A 17,250-nucleotide genomic window follows, 5' to 3' on the forward strand; every position below is an offset into this window, starting at 1 on the left:
TTCCGCTTTGAAATTAGCATTTTTTTATTTTTCTTAACTATGTTAAAAATTAAATCCTGTACGCTGCGTCAGTACAAGTAGAGCACTGCGGAAAACAATAGGCAAAAACCAAGGTCTTTAGAACCGTCGATATATCCTCTAAGTTTTTGTGAAACGGATTTGCGATTCGACCTTTCGTTTTTGAAAAATTGATAAAAACGTTCCCGAAGGTACAAAAAAAAAAATAACACCTAACCGGACGAAAAAAGTCGCAGCTAAGCTAAATTTTAATTAAAAAAAAAATCTGTTCCACATGAGGTTCAAGGATATATTAAAGATTCTAAAAAATCTTGGTTTTTGTATTTCGGATGGTCCGTTCATCTACAAACGTGGTTACCGATTTGCCATTCATTTTCTGCAGAGCTTTACTTGAACGAACGGACGGGAGTAATTTGTAAGATGATTCGAAAAAAATTTTTTATGTCATAGAGAGAAAATCCACAACTTTCAAATGCGTTTTGAATCACTCTGTCCCGTCCATTAGTCCATTCACCATAAGCAATTAAATAAAATGTTAATTTTCTACTGGCCTTAGCTTAAAGAAGAGTGAGAAGCTTTTTCGAACTAATCGGTGTACAAATTAATTTCACAGGTTTTATTTCGCCGATTGTTAAAGTCGTTTTAAATTGGAAAGTAGTGTAGCCACCCCTTTGTGGTTTTGAAGTGCTGACATCTGTGCTTTCAAAACTGTATAATGGACAATAGTGGAGCAGACAACATGTGAAAATCACGAAAAGATCGGTAGATAATTTGATTTAAAATTGTTTCTATGATTGGCGAATGGAAAATCTAATAAGCCAAATTGTTTTCATCGGGGGAAAAAAGGCTCCCGTCCTCTTGCGCAAGACGATTTTCTTAAACACAAGCGATACCATCTTGCAGCTTGTAATATCAGCTGCACCATGGCTATTATTAGACACGTCTAGAAATCGATCAGCCAGGGGCATATGCTATCTTGTCTATTACTAGGACTTGATGTGAACCGAAATTTGATGAGCCACGTTACGTCACTGAAACCGGACAAATGGCTGGCAACCTGTGGGAGAAAATTTAAGGTCAGATACATTCGGGGTGAACTCACTGAAACTGATACGAAATTTACGGATTTTGATGTTATAAATTGTCGAATTCTAAAAGCCTTTTCGTAACTTGTTGCGGTAAAAAAAAACAATATTCCTTTTGGCGGAGCCCGCCGATACATGAGACCACCAATCTAGACAGACGAAATAATTAATTTCATAATTAGATTTACGATCAACAGAGAGAAAAATATAGTTCATGCATGGTTGTGCACGGCTGAAACTTTTGATTGGTGTTCCGACTTACTAAAAGGGTGAGGGGTAAAATTACAGAAAGATAAAAAAAATCGAAGAGCCACAATATCGAATTTTAAAAAATGCGGGAACGTAATTTATAGAATTTTGAAGTGTTAAAGGTCGAAGTATGCAGAAGTTAAAGAATAGAAAGGTGAGAACACAGAATACCAAACTAGAATCGTCAGAATTCCTCTCGATACCATAGCATCGTATACAGATTCTTGATTTTGCCGTTCTATATTTTGACCTTTCTATATTCTGTCTTTCTGTATTTCAACTTTTGATATTTTCAATTTTCTATATTTGGACCTACCACATTTTTAAATTCTACGTCTATGAAAATTCAATATTCTGGTTTTCTTTTTAATCGGCAATTTGGCACAGTTGGCAAGAGTACGATTTCCGTAGTACCAAAATTTGATAGAGAATGTTGGGTTTTCGAGTCGAAACAAACAAAAGGTAAATAATGGTAACAGGTGATATTTCCATTATTTTAGGAGATAATTATTACTAAAAACACATTGTTATACGTAGTCGACCTACGTACTTGTGCTAACCTTTTTCGGACAGGGTAGTGTTTGGTGGTTTTGGTTACGCTCCTATCAAAGAGAGGTCAAACTCCCAATCAATGATAAACGCGCTTATATCTCTTTAAGAGGGCCGAAACAGCATATTTTTTATTCTTGAAATTCTCATTATTTCGTTCAAAATACCAAAAATCAATAGTCAAAAATTGGCGCCACGGTTATCCCACTATCTCCGGCAATTCTAATTTTTTACCCCTACTTGGCTGAGGACTGATAACCGGTATCTTACAATGAAAATCCTAAATTATACCGCAAAAGATGTCTCGATCAACGTTTCCTCCGCACAACAGAGACGTGGTTCTGACTATTACTTTTCCGACAAACCTGAAGCTTTCCCTCTTGCTACACCGTCGAACAGTCTTCGAGCGTATAATTCCTTCTACAGAGAGCAAAAACCCAGGTTCCAAACGACGAATAGTGGCTGTCGACAGAGGCGTCGCATGCCGTCCGCCGGTTAAACCGCAATCTTGAGGCTACGGAGAGTTCAACAAAATCCCCCGGCGCAGGACGGAGTGGTGGGTAAAAAGCGACCTACAAAGGCAGGGTGGAAAAGTTTTTAGAAATAAGCCAAAGTTCGGGAGGGCAGTGGGACGAAGCCAAGTCGAGACACCTGGTGCGCAGGCTCTGAGCTAACGATTCCAAGGCTGGCTCGTACGGCAGGTGAGGCGGCGAGGAGAAGATGGGCAAACGCAGCAGGTACACCCTGTCTCCGTCAAAATGCCTCGTCGATTTGGGTCACGCCGTTGTCCCGTCCAAGGGTCGAGGGATTGTTAATCACCATGAGACCGTATTACAGGGTCAGCCGATTGCAATGTTGCGGTTACACCCGACATCTCGATAATCATCCACTCGGGCAATTCTCTCGCCAGACGTACCTTGTACTCTTTGAAAACGCGTCTGAAAGTGGCGATCGAATTAGAACCCAACGCGGTTACTGATGGACTTCGGGGTGAGGGTACATTCGTACTTTATACTTACGTTATGAAACACGTCATTGATTGTATCTTTCAATTTTTATTGCAACGCTGTAATTTGATTTTTTTAAGAGATGCACGGTTCATACACGCCATTTTCGGTATCTCACCAGTTTTTTTTTTTAATTACTTTTTTGTCGACTCGTTCAACGCAACAATGTTGGAACGTAAACTCTGTACGCATTGACGACGATACAGGCATTGCGAACTGAGGAGATCGGATCTCCTACTGATTTCTATCCAAAAATCATTCAAGTTACCTTTGACCGTTTTGTCCCGGTTTCCCCAGTCATTTGACAGCTACACATGCTCACCAGGGTTCAGGTGGAAGGAACATGCCAAGTGATCCTGTCTGCTGCTCGTGACTGTTGTACAGTGTCACGCGTTGCGCTCATTAACTTAGAGCGATTAGAAATGGGGTCATGTTCCAGTAAATTGGTGCACTTGATACGCGATTTGTTGATGTGATTATCGTTGTTATTTTTACACGCTGAGTATGGAAATAAAAATAATTACAGACGTGTAGAATAATTCTCTTCAAACCGCTATCGCTAATACCTGTCACAGGGTTTTCTATATATCATGAGAAATTATCACATTTTTCATTAAAGAATGTAAATTCCAGGGGACATAAAATATCTTCAACGCGGTTATTTTTCTGCAATTTCAGTCCGAGGCGAGAGAAGACCGACTTCCAGCCTCTCCCTGTCTCGGGACTCTCTGGAGGGCAATTTAAATTTCAAGGACAATTTCACAATTTATCGTTACCAGCGAGATTCATCTTATTGTTGGTTAATTAAGGTGATTCTCATCGTACTTGCAAGTCTTTCTCGCATTTCACGATGCCTTGTAGAACGGGCTTAATAACGTCATATTCGCAACTTTAACGAAGGTAATTCTCGGTAAAATTCTGTCGAGCGATTCTGACAATCCAGAATACTCAATTTACGCATCGTGTGAAATATAAGGCCGCGTTCGAAACGATAAGTAAATTGCGATTCCTCAGCCTCTGCTCATCCCTTCAGCAATCGGCGGGGATGCAGGTCGGATTACAAAGTTTCCGGTATTCAGGATTCAAAACGGACTTGACGACACCCACTTCTTTAACAAGTGTCGAGTTCAAAGCTACGGAGCTCCCGTCGTTTCATTTCGTGACTGAATTTCGGTATGAAACACTCGTCAAGAATTTGTTAGATAAAACCAACTGGTTAAAGTTAAGATAACGAAGTGGGTTCAACATCGTCGATTCCTCCATGCATTACACATTGGCACTTAGAGTTTATGTAAACATAAGCCAGACGCAGCTGTTACGTATTGAAACCAAAGGATTTCATACGAGACAACTACGCGAATATAGTAAAAAGAAGAAACAGGAAGAACGATAATGGGAACGTCCATCCAAATAACTGCAGAACACACACGATACTGTCTTGTGCAATCGCTCAGAATTGTCTTATATATCCTGGTACGATCTGCTAGTCTGTTTAACTCTCTCTCTATAAAGAAGAACTGTCGTTCATAATACTCAAACATCTACAAATAATCAGATAGATTGACCAGAAAACTCGTGCTGCATCATAATTTTTAACATGTATTTTGTCACAGTTTCCGATATTGTTCAAAAGCAGTTACATCCTCTGATCTAACTTTAACCCTGGATGATTTTCTCATGTATATGTATATATATATATATATATAATTGAGAGACTTACCGACTTGAGAATGTTCGTCTCTCGAAGATTACAGTGCACCACTTGCAAACAATTAACAGGGATCGTTCATTCGGCTCAAGTTTCATTGTCAGTTACGACTTGTTACCCGTCGGTGAGCGACTGCGCCGAGGCAACGGAAACGGGGCTAGTCATTATTTTCCATCCCCCGATACGATACCAAGAGCGAGCTGAAATCTCAGAAGTCAGTGATGCGTAAAATCAGTGAGGAAATGCCTCATTTCGTGCGCAGGTCACATCATCGGGTCTAACTAACCGCACATCCAATTCTGCACCGCCAGAAGCGCTTCGTAGATACCAGCGTTGCATTAATGTGTGCTATATGCGCGATCACGTGTGTCTACGACGTAAATCTGATCGAAGTTTAACTTACGCTGTTAGCAACGGTGTGTAAACTCGACGTTTCGATTTTCGTTAATTTGCGAAATAAATTCACGGAACTCGTAAACTCAATTCCGCTGGCAAATACAACCCCAATTTCGTGTGATGAGCTACTCCTTTAATTTTCATCCCACGACGATGTGGTTGGAGGCCCGACAGTTTCCGTCCATTTATCCAGCGAATACGTTAATTAAGCCGTCCGCGTCCAGGACAACTTTGTTCAACCTAGAGCGCCTCCGAGTCACTTCTTTCTCAAATTATAAGCTTCGCACCAACCCAATACAGGCGAATTAGGTTATCTGGTGAAGAAAAATTCAGAAGTATAAGTAATTACCATTCGACTTCTAAAAAAACTCTGAGGAAAAATTGCACGGTTTTATTCAATCGATATTTAAGATTCGTATGTTGATTTTCATTTCAAAGTACCAAAGACGACAAGTAGAACTTAACAAGCCGTGAAACTCGCTGATGGATTTACCGCCGATTTCATCAGCATTGCAGTTAATAAGACACTAAAATCCGCCGTTAGCTAATTTGAGTAATGTGAGGTTGATGGTGCTATTTTATCATACATGGAAAGCAATTTTACCGCTTTGACGAAATTATACTCTTCTCGGAGTATACATGATACCACATTTTTGAAGTAACCTTCGAAACGAGCTTCTTAAATTATTAATACTTCTAGGCATCACTCGATGAAATTTTTATTTCCTATTTCGTTAACATTTCACAATGTTCAGTCAATTTATATTCACAGGTTAAGTTAGCGATTGGTTTCAAAGCTATTTGTTAACGTTTTCGAATTCTATGCAGGACTTACAAAATCAAACCATGAATCGTTTAGTTTAGTAATTCGTACGCGATCAATTCTTACGGAAAATTGAAAATCGTTAGAGACAATTTTTTTCAACAAGCAACGACAGTTCGTACCGAACGTACGTGAACTTTATTTACGAATTACTAATTTTTGTCAAAATATATAACTTGACATGAAATATATATTACGCAATTGAAATAACCAAGAGGCGTGTTCGAAGAGTCTCTGTTTTGAGAATTCGATTAAAGCTCTAATGACAGAGCCGAAGTGCTGAGTTGAAAAAATTTTCGTTCGCCTGATTATTACTGACAGTCAGCTTATTTGACTACATTGAGAGACGTGAAAAAAGAGTTCAAGCGGTTCAAGGGTTCATCGAAACACCGCGGCAACTGGTCTTGATACTTTGAAAACGATCTGGCCGAACAGGAGAAAATTATTGGTAGTGCAGCGAGAGCCCGGCTAATGAGTGAAAGTTTGAGTAATTCCAAACCGAAGAACCCCTGACGAAGGCCGCAGGGGGAAATGGAAATTCGGTTGTAACGGAGGTGCGTTCGCCGCAGGTAATCGGAGGTTCGATCTATCGGAGCAGCGTCGAATACTGCATTCGACACGCGAAACGGTTAAGCCCTTGGGGCGCGGGGATCCGCAGCGGAGGCCGCGTGGTCGATACGCCGGAGTTTGCGCCAAAACTGTAGAGCAAGCTGCAAGATCTCCGCTGGCGTGATCCGGCATTGTGTTGTAGCTTCTCTGTTGAAATCTCCGTAACTCGACACCGTTCTACAACCGTCTCGATGCCAACTCGCTTTAACTTGGCTGCGGTTGATGTCTCCGGGTGGGGGGGGGGGACGTAAAAGGTTTGGAAAATGGAAGTGTTGCGATAAAAAATTTTCAAAGTAAACAAGGTCGGAATGCAGAAAATTTGGAGTACGTGTACATATAGCCAGAATATAGAATCGTCGGAATTCTAGTTTCTAAGTTTTGAGATTCTATAAAATAGATTATTCCATTTTTAAAATTGGGTGTTGCAAACCTTTGATTTCTGTTGTTTCTACGTTTTCACCCACACTTTGATGTCTCCTCTGACACTTGCTGCCCCCTGGGCTTCACGAAAGATCCCGAGTCTTGTAGGATCGAAGAAATGCCCCAAAATTATGTCACCATTTTCTTTTTCCTTCAAGCTTTGTCACTTTGCGGTGACACTTTTCTTTATCTCTCTTGTTCTTATCTTCTTTTTTACGACCGCAAGTTGATTGCACGAGTAATTACACTGGAACGCTTATTGCTCCAAATAAAAACTGATGAATTAAATTTACTCTCCATGACCTTGCGGCGAAGTGGTTATCAGGTTTGCTTACGATTGAAACAAACCACACGTGCAAGGCTTTTAGGTGCCCGTTTTTATTTCACAAATTTTATTTTCCTATTTTACTTCCTATTCAAGTCGCATACGGCAAAAAACTTTTATACTTACGAATTAACTTGGAAAAATAGGGTAAATATTGAATAAGTTATTTTGTTTTCGGAAAAGGTTTGAATTGTGAAACTAATTCAAGAATATTGTAAAATGTGAATTCACGGTCAGACTCTCCGAAGTGCGTTTTAATATACTGATTATAATTATCAGCACTTGTTGAAAATTGAATAGAAATAAACGAATGATAGTTTCTGAGCAAATAGCTCAATTTCATAAGATTAAAAATTGATAACTAGTCGAAATTTTACCTGTTTGGATTTCCTTCACAACTACATAAGTATAAATTGTTTCTGAATCTTGGTAAAAGTATATAGAAGAACATTGTTTGTTGATTGTTGTTTCTTGTAAAATGATTACTAGCTACCTGAGTTTTAAGTCGTGACCCACTCAAAATGTAACCTCGGAACGATTTATAGTATAATTTAGGTTGACCCCGTTGGGTTGACTAGTTATAATTTTAGGAATTCGAGAGTCGAGATAAAATCGCGCCAATAGTGTTATGCCGAAGGCCTTAAACCGGCGTTCCACGCACCCCCAGCAGTCTAAATAAAGCCTCCGTAGGAACAATTTGACCTTTTCCTGAGCACGGGGAAGGGCATGAAACCAGACTGCTAAATATTTCACGACGCGTTACCGGCTGCACGGCAGAACTGCGACCAACGGGAAGAACCTTAAAGGTGACGTTCGAAAAGCCGGCCCTGAATCTTCGATCCTGCAGTAATTTCAGTCTAACAAGGAGACGAATCAATAAGAGTAATTGAAAACACATCAAGAAGTAGTAACTTAAAAGGAGAGGTCAAGCAATAAGACGGGCTGATTTCAACCAGAATTTCTTAACGCGCTCTTGGGTCAATATAAAGAGAGCCGTATTTCGGTGTTTCACCGAACGGGTGTTTCTTCGCGAGAAAGAAAACATAGAAAACGTGGTTCCGATGTCTACTGAATAATGTTCTCATGTATGAGTTACGTTTCTAAAAGACCAGCCGCACGTTTTGATAAGATTTTCAGGAAGATAGAACGTTCCTTAGATGAAATCGAAAACACGTTCCCAACTTTTTTTTCTTCATAATTAATGCCTGTTTCGTGAAACACCGAAACACGGGTCTCACATTATTATGGCGCAGGAGTGTGTAAAAATTTTTTGCCTCAGCTCAACCTATCAATTTCAATACGGCAGAGGATTTTGGCGCGCGAAAAGAGAAGCCGTGGCAGTGTTTAAATTTACCTTCGTTAGCGTCACCCTGTCGCAGAGAATGATAACAAATCGTCGAAACGTGCAGCCAGTCGCACTCGCGAGTCCCGACATTAACTGTCACGTTTGAAATCCGAATTCTGCAAACGATCCGATTACCTCAACCCGATCGACGAGGGTCGATACGGTACACGGGCTTCTGTGGTCTTTCGGAAACGCGATTCCAACGAAGCGACGCCTCGCGAATCCCGGGAGACGTTTAACCGTATAACCGATAAACTTTGCAGCCAATCGCACTTAGCTACAGGAAGCCAAAATATCACATGACGCCATCTGGCGTTAAAAAATATATGATTATTGAGGAGAGTTGTGTCTTTCCTTCTTCTCCATCTTTACATGCGTAATATATGTATGTAGCAAACTCAAAGTCGTTCTAACGTATATTCGGTACATAACTCCAAAGCTACAGAACCAATTTTGAGTCTTTTTTTCTGTCAATAGCTATAAAGTCTGATCAGGTTTTAGGATATATTTTGCTACAACCAGATTGATAATTTTGGAGCTTTAACGATATTTGTAAGCCAAGACAGAACGAGATCACAAACTTATGCGAACGCTACTAAATTCTTATAGATAGAAATTGGGTTGATTTCGGTACCAGGTTAGGTCGGATATTATCAGTCTTCATTCAAATATTCTTGACTTTAAGAAAAATTTTTTTCATCTCAATAGAATTTTTGGTTATAAAAATTCTGCCATTTTATGATTTACTCTATTATGCTCGCACAGAAAGGATTTCTTGAATTTATCAAATACGGTTATCAAACATGGCGAAGGAAATGTTTTTTTCTAATTCGAAGAAATGTCATTTGACTCGAGAAAAAAATGGTAGAACAATATTCAATGTCTGTTTAATCACGAGAAACCGCATTTGTTTGAATTGACAAACCGTTTCTTTCTCCATATATTTGCAGATGAATTCGACAATTTTTTAGTATATACGAACTCGCTACTTTTGTCGAACAACAACACTTTACAATCCAACCTTCCGTCTAATGACATTAATATTTGAACCAATTGAATGCGGCTTATAAATTCCATAGAAACGTGAATTGAAATCCATGTGCTTCTTGCAACCGTTCGCTAAAAATTTAAAGCAAGCGCCGAGCAACTGTGTGTGTACACTTTCCTTAGCACCTAGGCCATGTACTATTTTTATGCGAGTTTGCAGAGAAACCATTCATGACCAGAGTCGTTACGACGCGCTTGCGGCAGTTAAAACCAAAATTACTCCGTGCCAGGCTTCGAATGAAACTTCCCGACAGTTGGGTGATCAGCGATCGCTTTACATGATACAAACTTTTTCTTTTTTACTCGAGGTTGACTGGAAGCACTCGCATCGATAGGCAATAAGCTATAAAAAAAAACACAGACACACACTGAGAAAAATGCAATTTCTTAAAGTTTTCATAAAAATCTAGTAAAATTAGTATCATTACAATTTGATATTACAGGAAAATGTGACACTAGTAACTATTTAATCTAATAATAGTTTTCAATGTGTTCTACAATTTCTGGTTATTGCAACGTTGACTCTGTTTGTACAGTTCACCACATTTATCCGGTTAAATAATGCCTGACCGTCAATTTCTTACAAGTTACGTGAAAATATTCCACGAGTGACCGTAACTGAAAAGAATACTAACACATACCAGAATTTCTGGTTAGAACTACAAAATTAATTTTCATTTTGTACCGGGAAGTGTATTTTTTGGTTACGGTAAGAAAAATCGAATTAGTTAAGGACTGTAGAGTAACCAAAGTTGGAAATTTCGCTGTCTTATTTCACACGCAACAATCAACGTGTCTATCATAGATGTTATGTACACGAATGTTGAGACCCGATTTGCAACGCGTTCACGTCAAACCACCCACGACTTGCCTCCGGATTTAGTTTCATGTTCCTTTCCCAAGGATCGACTCTGCTCCTCGACAAGGATTCCCGTTTCTACCACTTTACCGTAACATTAATCTCATCTCTCGCATACCGCGAATTGCGTTCTGAATCATCCTGCCCGACGTAAAACTATTTCGATTTTCGTAACTACGTATTTAATTCGTTGTCCCGAAAAGTGTAATAGTCACCGATTTCATTTTATATTGATGCATGAACAAATCGTGATCAAGAATGTCTCGGAAAATATGCTGTCGAAGATTTTTTAACATTATAATTTAATCACGTTCTAATTTTCTAGATTGACGTGAACAAAAGGTTGTCATTTAGCAAATCGCGATGAGGAAGATTGCACGAGGAATATAGTACAAGCTGCGCTCTGATTAACTCGAAAATTCAATTGGGGTGTTTCATAAAAATATAATTTACGATTTTTCTTTCGATTGTGTGAAAAGATGTGCGTTCCACGTTATGTGAAAGATCCCGCTCGCTTAATTTTTCTCTTGTTCTCACATTTTTTGAGTTTGCGAAAAAACATGTTGCGGCAACTCCGTATTAAGTGAGAGAAATGAAAAAATCCAAAACTCATGAGACATCTGAGACACCGTAAAATTGAATTAGCCGATTACGGAACGATTTCGCAATTACTTAATACCCCAAGTGTTATGGATGTGAAAATTACCTGTAGTACGTGTCGTAATTAAACTTCTTTCGTTACACGTAACTAAACGTGTATCGGCATAAGCACGATCATTGCCTGATTGCATAAAAAATAATGTGATTACTCAGGGACAATATGATACGTGCGAATAAATGATTGCAGCTTTACGTAGGATATTTCACTAAGGTCCTCGAAAATCCCGTCAAAAATTCCATCCCGATTCCCGTTCATTGATGGAACCTTACACAAATGTCAAGGTACTTCTTAAAAAGACATCGTGAAGCGGTTCGAATCACGTCGCTCAGAAAATGCATAACTCTTCGACCTTTGAATACCTCGGTGTTAGCTGCAGCAGTAGACACAAAATTACAACCGCAATGCATGTATGAGACATTATAAAATTGTCAACACAGCGATACGGATGAATAAACGCACGCAAAATATAATTTATATAAATTCCAATAACGAGATGGAACGAATTTGATTCGCGATTTCCTAGATAACAGTAAGCAGCGTCAACGGATACATCCGTTTATCACGAGCGGTGTAAATGCTGCATAATACGTTAAATTTCAGCATGTACAATTCTTAAGTAAGAGGGACGAGAACGTGCGTCTGTGCAATGAAGTGAAGAAATGCCTGCAATTTTACATCCAGCGACCCCCTTATACCCTGCATGAGAGCCTTAATGACCCTATAATCAAAGTGTTATTAATGTAGCCAACGTGATGCCCGGATCCTTTACAGATTCCCGAGTAACCTACACACTCGCAAAGTGCACTGTGCATTGAATGCGGAATCCACTGAACAGGTGTAGAGAATTCTGCTGCGGCTCGGAGTCTGAAGATTTTTATCCTCAGATTCGTGCCGCATTCGCGGATGTTCGAGACCCCCTCACTCGAATCCTTAATCCCCGTTGCTTTAACTGAGAAATATTCTTAATTATTTTAATCTGAGAAAACGTCGCCGCTTCCCTTGAACCAGATGTCAAACAGAGACCCTGAAATAACTCAATTACGGTACGGCTGGTAAGTCTTAGGGGATCAAAGGCGGCCCCGGAATAACTTACGATTGCCTACCCTGTCTCAAGCCCCCCTTTAATTCAAGCTCGTTTTCAAATTTTACTCACCTTCTTTAGAGAGAGAGAAAGGTAGAGAAAGAGAGTGCGAGGATTTTAACGACTATGGACAAATTTCCTCAGACGCATTACCGCGCGTATCTCTATGTATTAAACATCGAGGTACGCGAAAATGTATTCACAGTTCGCAGATGTAAATCGCACGTCTCCGTTCCTACGGCGCAAAAATTAGGGACAAGAATTTATCGCTCTTGTAGAATTGATACTTCAACTATCAAAGGAAGATGCGTCGCTTCGTCAAAGATTTAGTCGAATAAGAATTGTCCGATTCTGCGGAGTCTGCGGATTGAACTTAGAGAAAGCGTAATCGGTTTATAACAACCCGTAACATAACTGCTTACCGAAACGCAATGGCGATAAATAATCGTGTTAAAGAGCTTGACACTCTAGTCGTGTGTTCTCAGGGGCAGAAGCGTATTTATTTTTTTTTTGAATTTCCTAACTCTGATGACAGAGAAATTCAAGAAATTAGAATTTGTCCCTTTGCAAACGTTATGAGGAAGTGTGAAAATCACCATGGCTGTTTCCTTACGATTCAGCTTTTCGTCGAACATTAATAATTGCGTAATCTTATAATTATCTGTATTAATTCTGTGCATATATTAATATTATATCGTCTTAACTCACGCAAATTCGCAGAGATATTTTAACTTCAGCGAGAGTTATAACGTCATTCGACATATGTATAGAACTTTACGGTGACCCAAATGCTGGGACGTAATAACTATCGATTGCCAAGAGTACCCTGCGGTATTCGGCGATGCTTGTACACTTCGTGCTGGAAATAGATACAATTCTGGAATATTTGATTTGGCCGATGTGCGAGAATTTTGGAAAAATTCGAGTCATCGTTATTTTCTGAAAACTTGATTTTTCTCCCTAACGAAGAAAATCGTCGCATAAATGTATAAAATTTCGCCTTTCGTATGTATATGTATATATATGTATAAATACAAGAGAGGTCAACAAAATTGAATTATGTGCAAGATTCTACGACTCGATTTTCATTTCATGTCAATTATTAGTGTTTATAACTCATCTGGAAGGAAGTAATTGTAATCTCATCGAGCGAGAATATTATTATCGATGAAATTATTTCTGTCACATTGTTTAGATAACGTTTGGTCATGTGTATATATACGATAGATCTCATGCTTTTGAAGACTAACAATTGGAACCAGAATACCGCACGCTGACGTCCAATGAACCCAAATAAACATGAATATTCCATTATTTGCCTGCTTATATTTATATGTCATTAAAACTTTCTACAATGTTATAAGCAGATTAGTGAATAATAGAGAAAATATAAATCGAGAGGCATTAAGAGAGAATAAGCAATATTCAGTGGAATTCCATTGTCGTGGAGTCAATTTTCACAAAGAATCGAAGCTGAAGCTCCTTCCCTAATCGTAAGCTTCGTACTTACTCTTCGCTGTACGGGGCACGATGCGAGAGACACGCTCGAGTGAAAGATACACGTGAAAGTGAGAATTACTCGCGTCACATTACGCGCACGCAATGCGTAAAATCACAAATCGGAGAAATCATACACCTTGGATATTTTCATGTGTACCGATAGACCGCAGCATCGTTTGACGAACGTGCCGACGACGAGTATTCGGTAAACGATTTCGTCACTTACCAGTCGTGTAACAACGCCTGTCACCTGGATGCGAATTCATCGATCAAAGAGTCGTAAAATTGCACCGTTTTCTTTTTTTTCTTTATTGCAGGCAACAGACCTCTGGCTCAAAGACATGTACCTCTCCGTTCCTCTGCCACTGCCCATCAACAGCAATCCTGGACTGGTTCTTCAACCGAAGAAATTCACAAATCAACGAGAAGCCGCCTGCTTTTTAGCCAAATTTTTAAACGGACTATTCGACTATCAGGAACTAGCGGACAGGTGAGTTTGCGAATTTTAAAGGAACGAAATTCTCTCGAAGAAAAAATGTATTCAGCGTTCTATTAGCCTAACGATGCAGAATTCACGCAAGTATTGTCGACATTTAGTTCTGAAATTTATATCTGCATACGTATACTCCGAGAGATGAAGTTTGATTACATTAAATTGTGATTCGTGTTTCTTCGTCACTTGAAAATGAGATTCGGATTATCGGTTATACGGTTTTATAATCGCGACATCGAGATATCTCACATATTACCGTAGAGACTGGAATGATTTGAACTTGGTTATGAATTTGATAAAGGGGAATCTTTTACGTTGACCCGATGTTATTTGGTTAAGGAATTTCCGACGTCAACTGCGCCGTAAGAGAAAGGAACATCTCTGATCGTGTGTCTCGAGTACAGAATTATGTAAAATTTTACCGTACACTCTGTAGCCTGCAGTAAATCGCTTTCAACCTATGCTCGCCGCATTTCCAGTCTGCGTGCATGATGCTGGTATATTTTATCCCATGGATAGGTACAAGTACCGTACCTATCAGCAGTCCTCTCATCCTTCGTTGGAGAAATTCCTCTTACGGGGAAGTTACGGGGCCAGAAGGATAGATTACACAATGTTCTCGCCGATGCGCAGAGAAGTACTGCAACAGCAAATCTCAACAGTCGCGACAAGTCTGCTTAATTGCTTTGTACGGAAACAGATAATGCTTTGATCGATCCAAAGCGGTGCAACGTGAGGCAAAGAATTGAAAAATTTTTAATTTCTGAACAAACGTGGGATAGAATCTAGGGTTGTTTGACAAGGTTTGAAGGTTTGAACTTCTGGTCCAAATCGCGAGTCGTTCATAAAAACTTGTCGAAGAGATAAAACCAGTTAGCATTCGCTGCAAGCTCACGATCAGACCCCCGAATCTTTTGGCGGTGGCTGGTATGTAGGGTAAGAAAAACGATGGGGTGGGATTCGGAAACTCGTCACCCTCGTCTCGCGAAGATTTCGATTACTGACGCGCACAGCGCGGAGAAACACGAGACGAGCTTTCGCCAGAGGGGCAACCGAAGAAAATGGAAAAAATCGAGCACCTACATCTAACGTAATCTGCAGTCTGAAACCGGTCGTTAACTTCGTCTGTCTGGTTTCAATATTATACAAGCGGATATTGTAATTCGAGATTATCGCGTTGACAAGATTTTTTACCTACGATGAGAATTATGTGTAGTTACGATAGCGAAATTCACGAACCTTTAAAACACGTCCAATGACGTCCTAATTTCTCGTGTCATTGAAATGCTAATAACACATGTTCAGCGAATATGGAATGTTTGCGAATCACTGCGTAGCCTGTGCAAATTCGAATTATTTAAACACCGCTGCGTACGTAACAAATGTCATAAAATCGATACTTACGAAATAAAAATCTACAATTTTTGCGATAACTTCATTGACTCGATTCTTTCTATTCAAAATGCGTTTGCTTGGTTTGAAGTTTATTGTCACTAAGTTTTTGGAATCGTTGATGAATCGTTGTGCATTTCTGAAACTACGAATAGGGACGAATTGCCAGTAGAGCGGCTGAGATCAACCGATGGAAAACCCGGACAACCGTTGTGCATGATGCAGCATTACAAGCTCTTTAGCAAATATCGTCGTCCAGGAAAAGAATTGGATGAGCAGCTGGTACTGGACAGAGCATCGTCCGGTAATCACGTCATCGTTGTAAATCACAATCAGGTAGGTTGCCCGATAACAAGTTTAATTGATACATACAGATAATTGGAAACCCCTTGCTGTCCGTGATTCGAGTGAATGCATATCGAGCACCTTGGTTATATATAGGAGGAAATAATGCCGACGGAATATGAAATACGAGATTATCAGAGCCAAGTTTGAAGCCTTAAGCGCGCCGGCCATTCTCGGTCTTATAGTTTCGTTGAAGTCAAGTCAAGTCGCGAGCTAATTAAATAGCTGTCTTTTTTTACTATCTCTCCACGATCCAGCGCATATTGGAGAAACTCGACATCACCTTGGCTTCTCTGTTCTAAAAAGTTTTGTATGTAATACATTGGGCAGTGGCTGCAGTGGAAAATAATTGCGTTTGAACAAAAATTAATAAAACATTTTTCTCATACATTCATTTGTGCTGTGAATAAACCGAAAACTCGATAAGTATCCGATGTATTTAAATAACGCTCATAATATCGTCGAATTTGAATCGTCTCGAAATGTTTCTGCCTTCGTTATTTCTGTAAGCCAAAAGTCAATTGCGGAGTATGTGCGAAAAAAATTGAAGCATATATTCAGGGGATGGAAAAGTAATACAAAATGACGTCATCCATGCTAAGGTGTATGATATACATCACAAAATCAACAAATTTCAATTGCTCGTAATTTATAAATAACCGCAATTATATTCTTTGCAGGGCAAGAAAAATAATGTAACCTGATTATTTTGTGTTTCTCTTCTTCATGCGGTACATAAGAATTGGATTTTTTTTTCATACAAATACCCAATGCTAAAACAGTGCATTCAAATTTAGCACATGATGTATTTCAATCATCGCGCTTCTTCCTCACAGTTTTACAGCGTTCCGGTAAGGGCTTCCGACAGAGGTCGTTTGACGGAGGCAGAATTGACCCAACAAATTTTAAAAATAATGGAAATACCAGCTGACCCGAGAACGCCGCCGGTTGGAGTATTGACAGCAGCAAGAAGGCCCTTTTGGGCAGCCGCAAGGGAGGAATTGGCCAAAAGTTAGTATCTCTTTTCACGCATCTGAGATGTAACACGCTGTCTTAAAATATGTTTGGAAGACATGCTGTCCTTTCATACAACGTCGAAACATTAAAAAAATCAAGAAAAATTTTTCAAAAAGTATTAAAATCTTTTCTTTACAACATTCTGGATAATAAATCTATATCTAGTTAATTTAATCAATATTAATCGTTTCACAATAATTTTTCAAACATGTTCGCATTCTTCTTTCTTCCGTGCCTACGTAAATGCATTTTTGCTTAAGCCGAAAAGATTCTTCAACCGACAAAGAGTTCCAATTACCGTGGGTTCGAATGGTCAAATTT

General features: G+C 39.4%; 1 protein-coding gene across 1 annotated transcript in view; it reads left to right on the forward strand.

Moving 5' to 3' along the window:
• The window catches only part of LOC124178472 (choline O-acetyltransferase), a 68,374-nt gene that overhangs the window by 41,228 nt on the left and 9,896 nt on the right, over nt 1-17,250 (forward strand). Inside the window, exons 4-6 of the mRNA XM_046561834.1 lie at nt 14,000-14,172; nt 15,723-15,903; nt 16,749-16,923. Of these exons, the coding sequence (XP_046417790.1) occupies nt 14,000-14,172; nt 15,723-15,903; nt 16,749-16,923 (529 nt within the window). The remainder of the gene's footprint in view (nt 1-13,999; nt 14,173-15,722; nt 15,904-16,748; nt 16,924-17,250) is intronic.

This window comes from Neodiprion fabricii, chromosome 3 (genome assembly GCF_021155785.1).
Source record: "Neodiprion fabricii isolate iyNeoFabr1 chromosome 3, iyNeoFabr1.1, whole genome shotgun sequence".
Taxonomy (NCBI): Eukaryota; Metazoa; Arthropoda; class Insecta; order Hymenoptera; family Diprionidae; genus Neodiprion; species Neodiprion fabricii.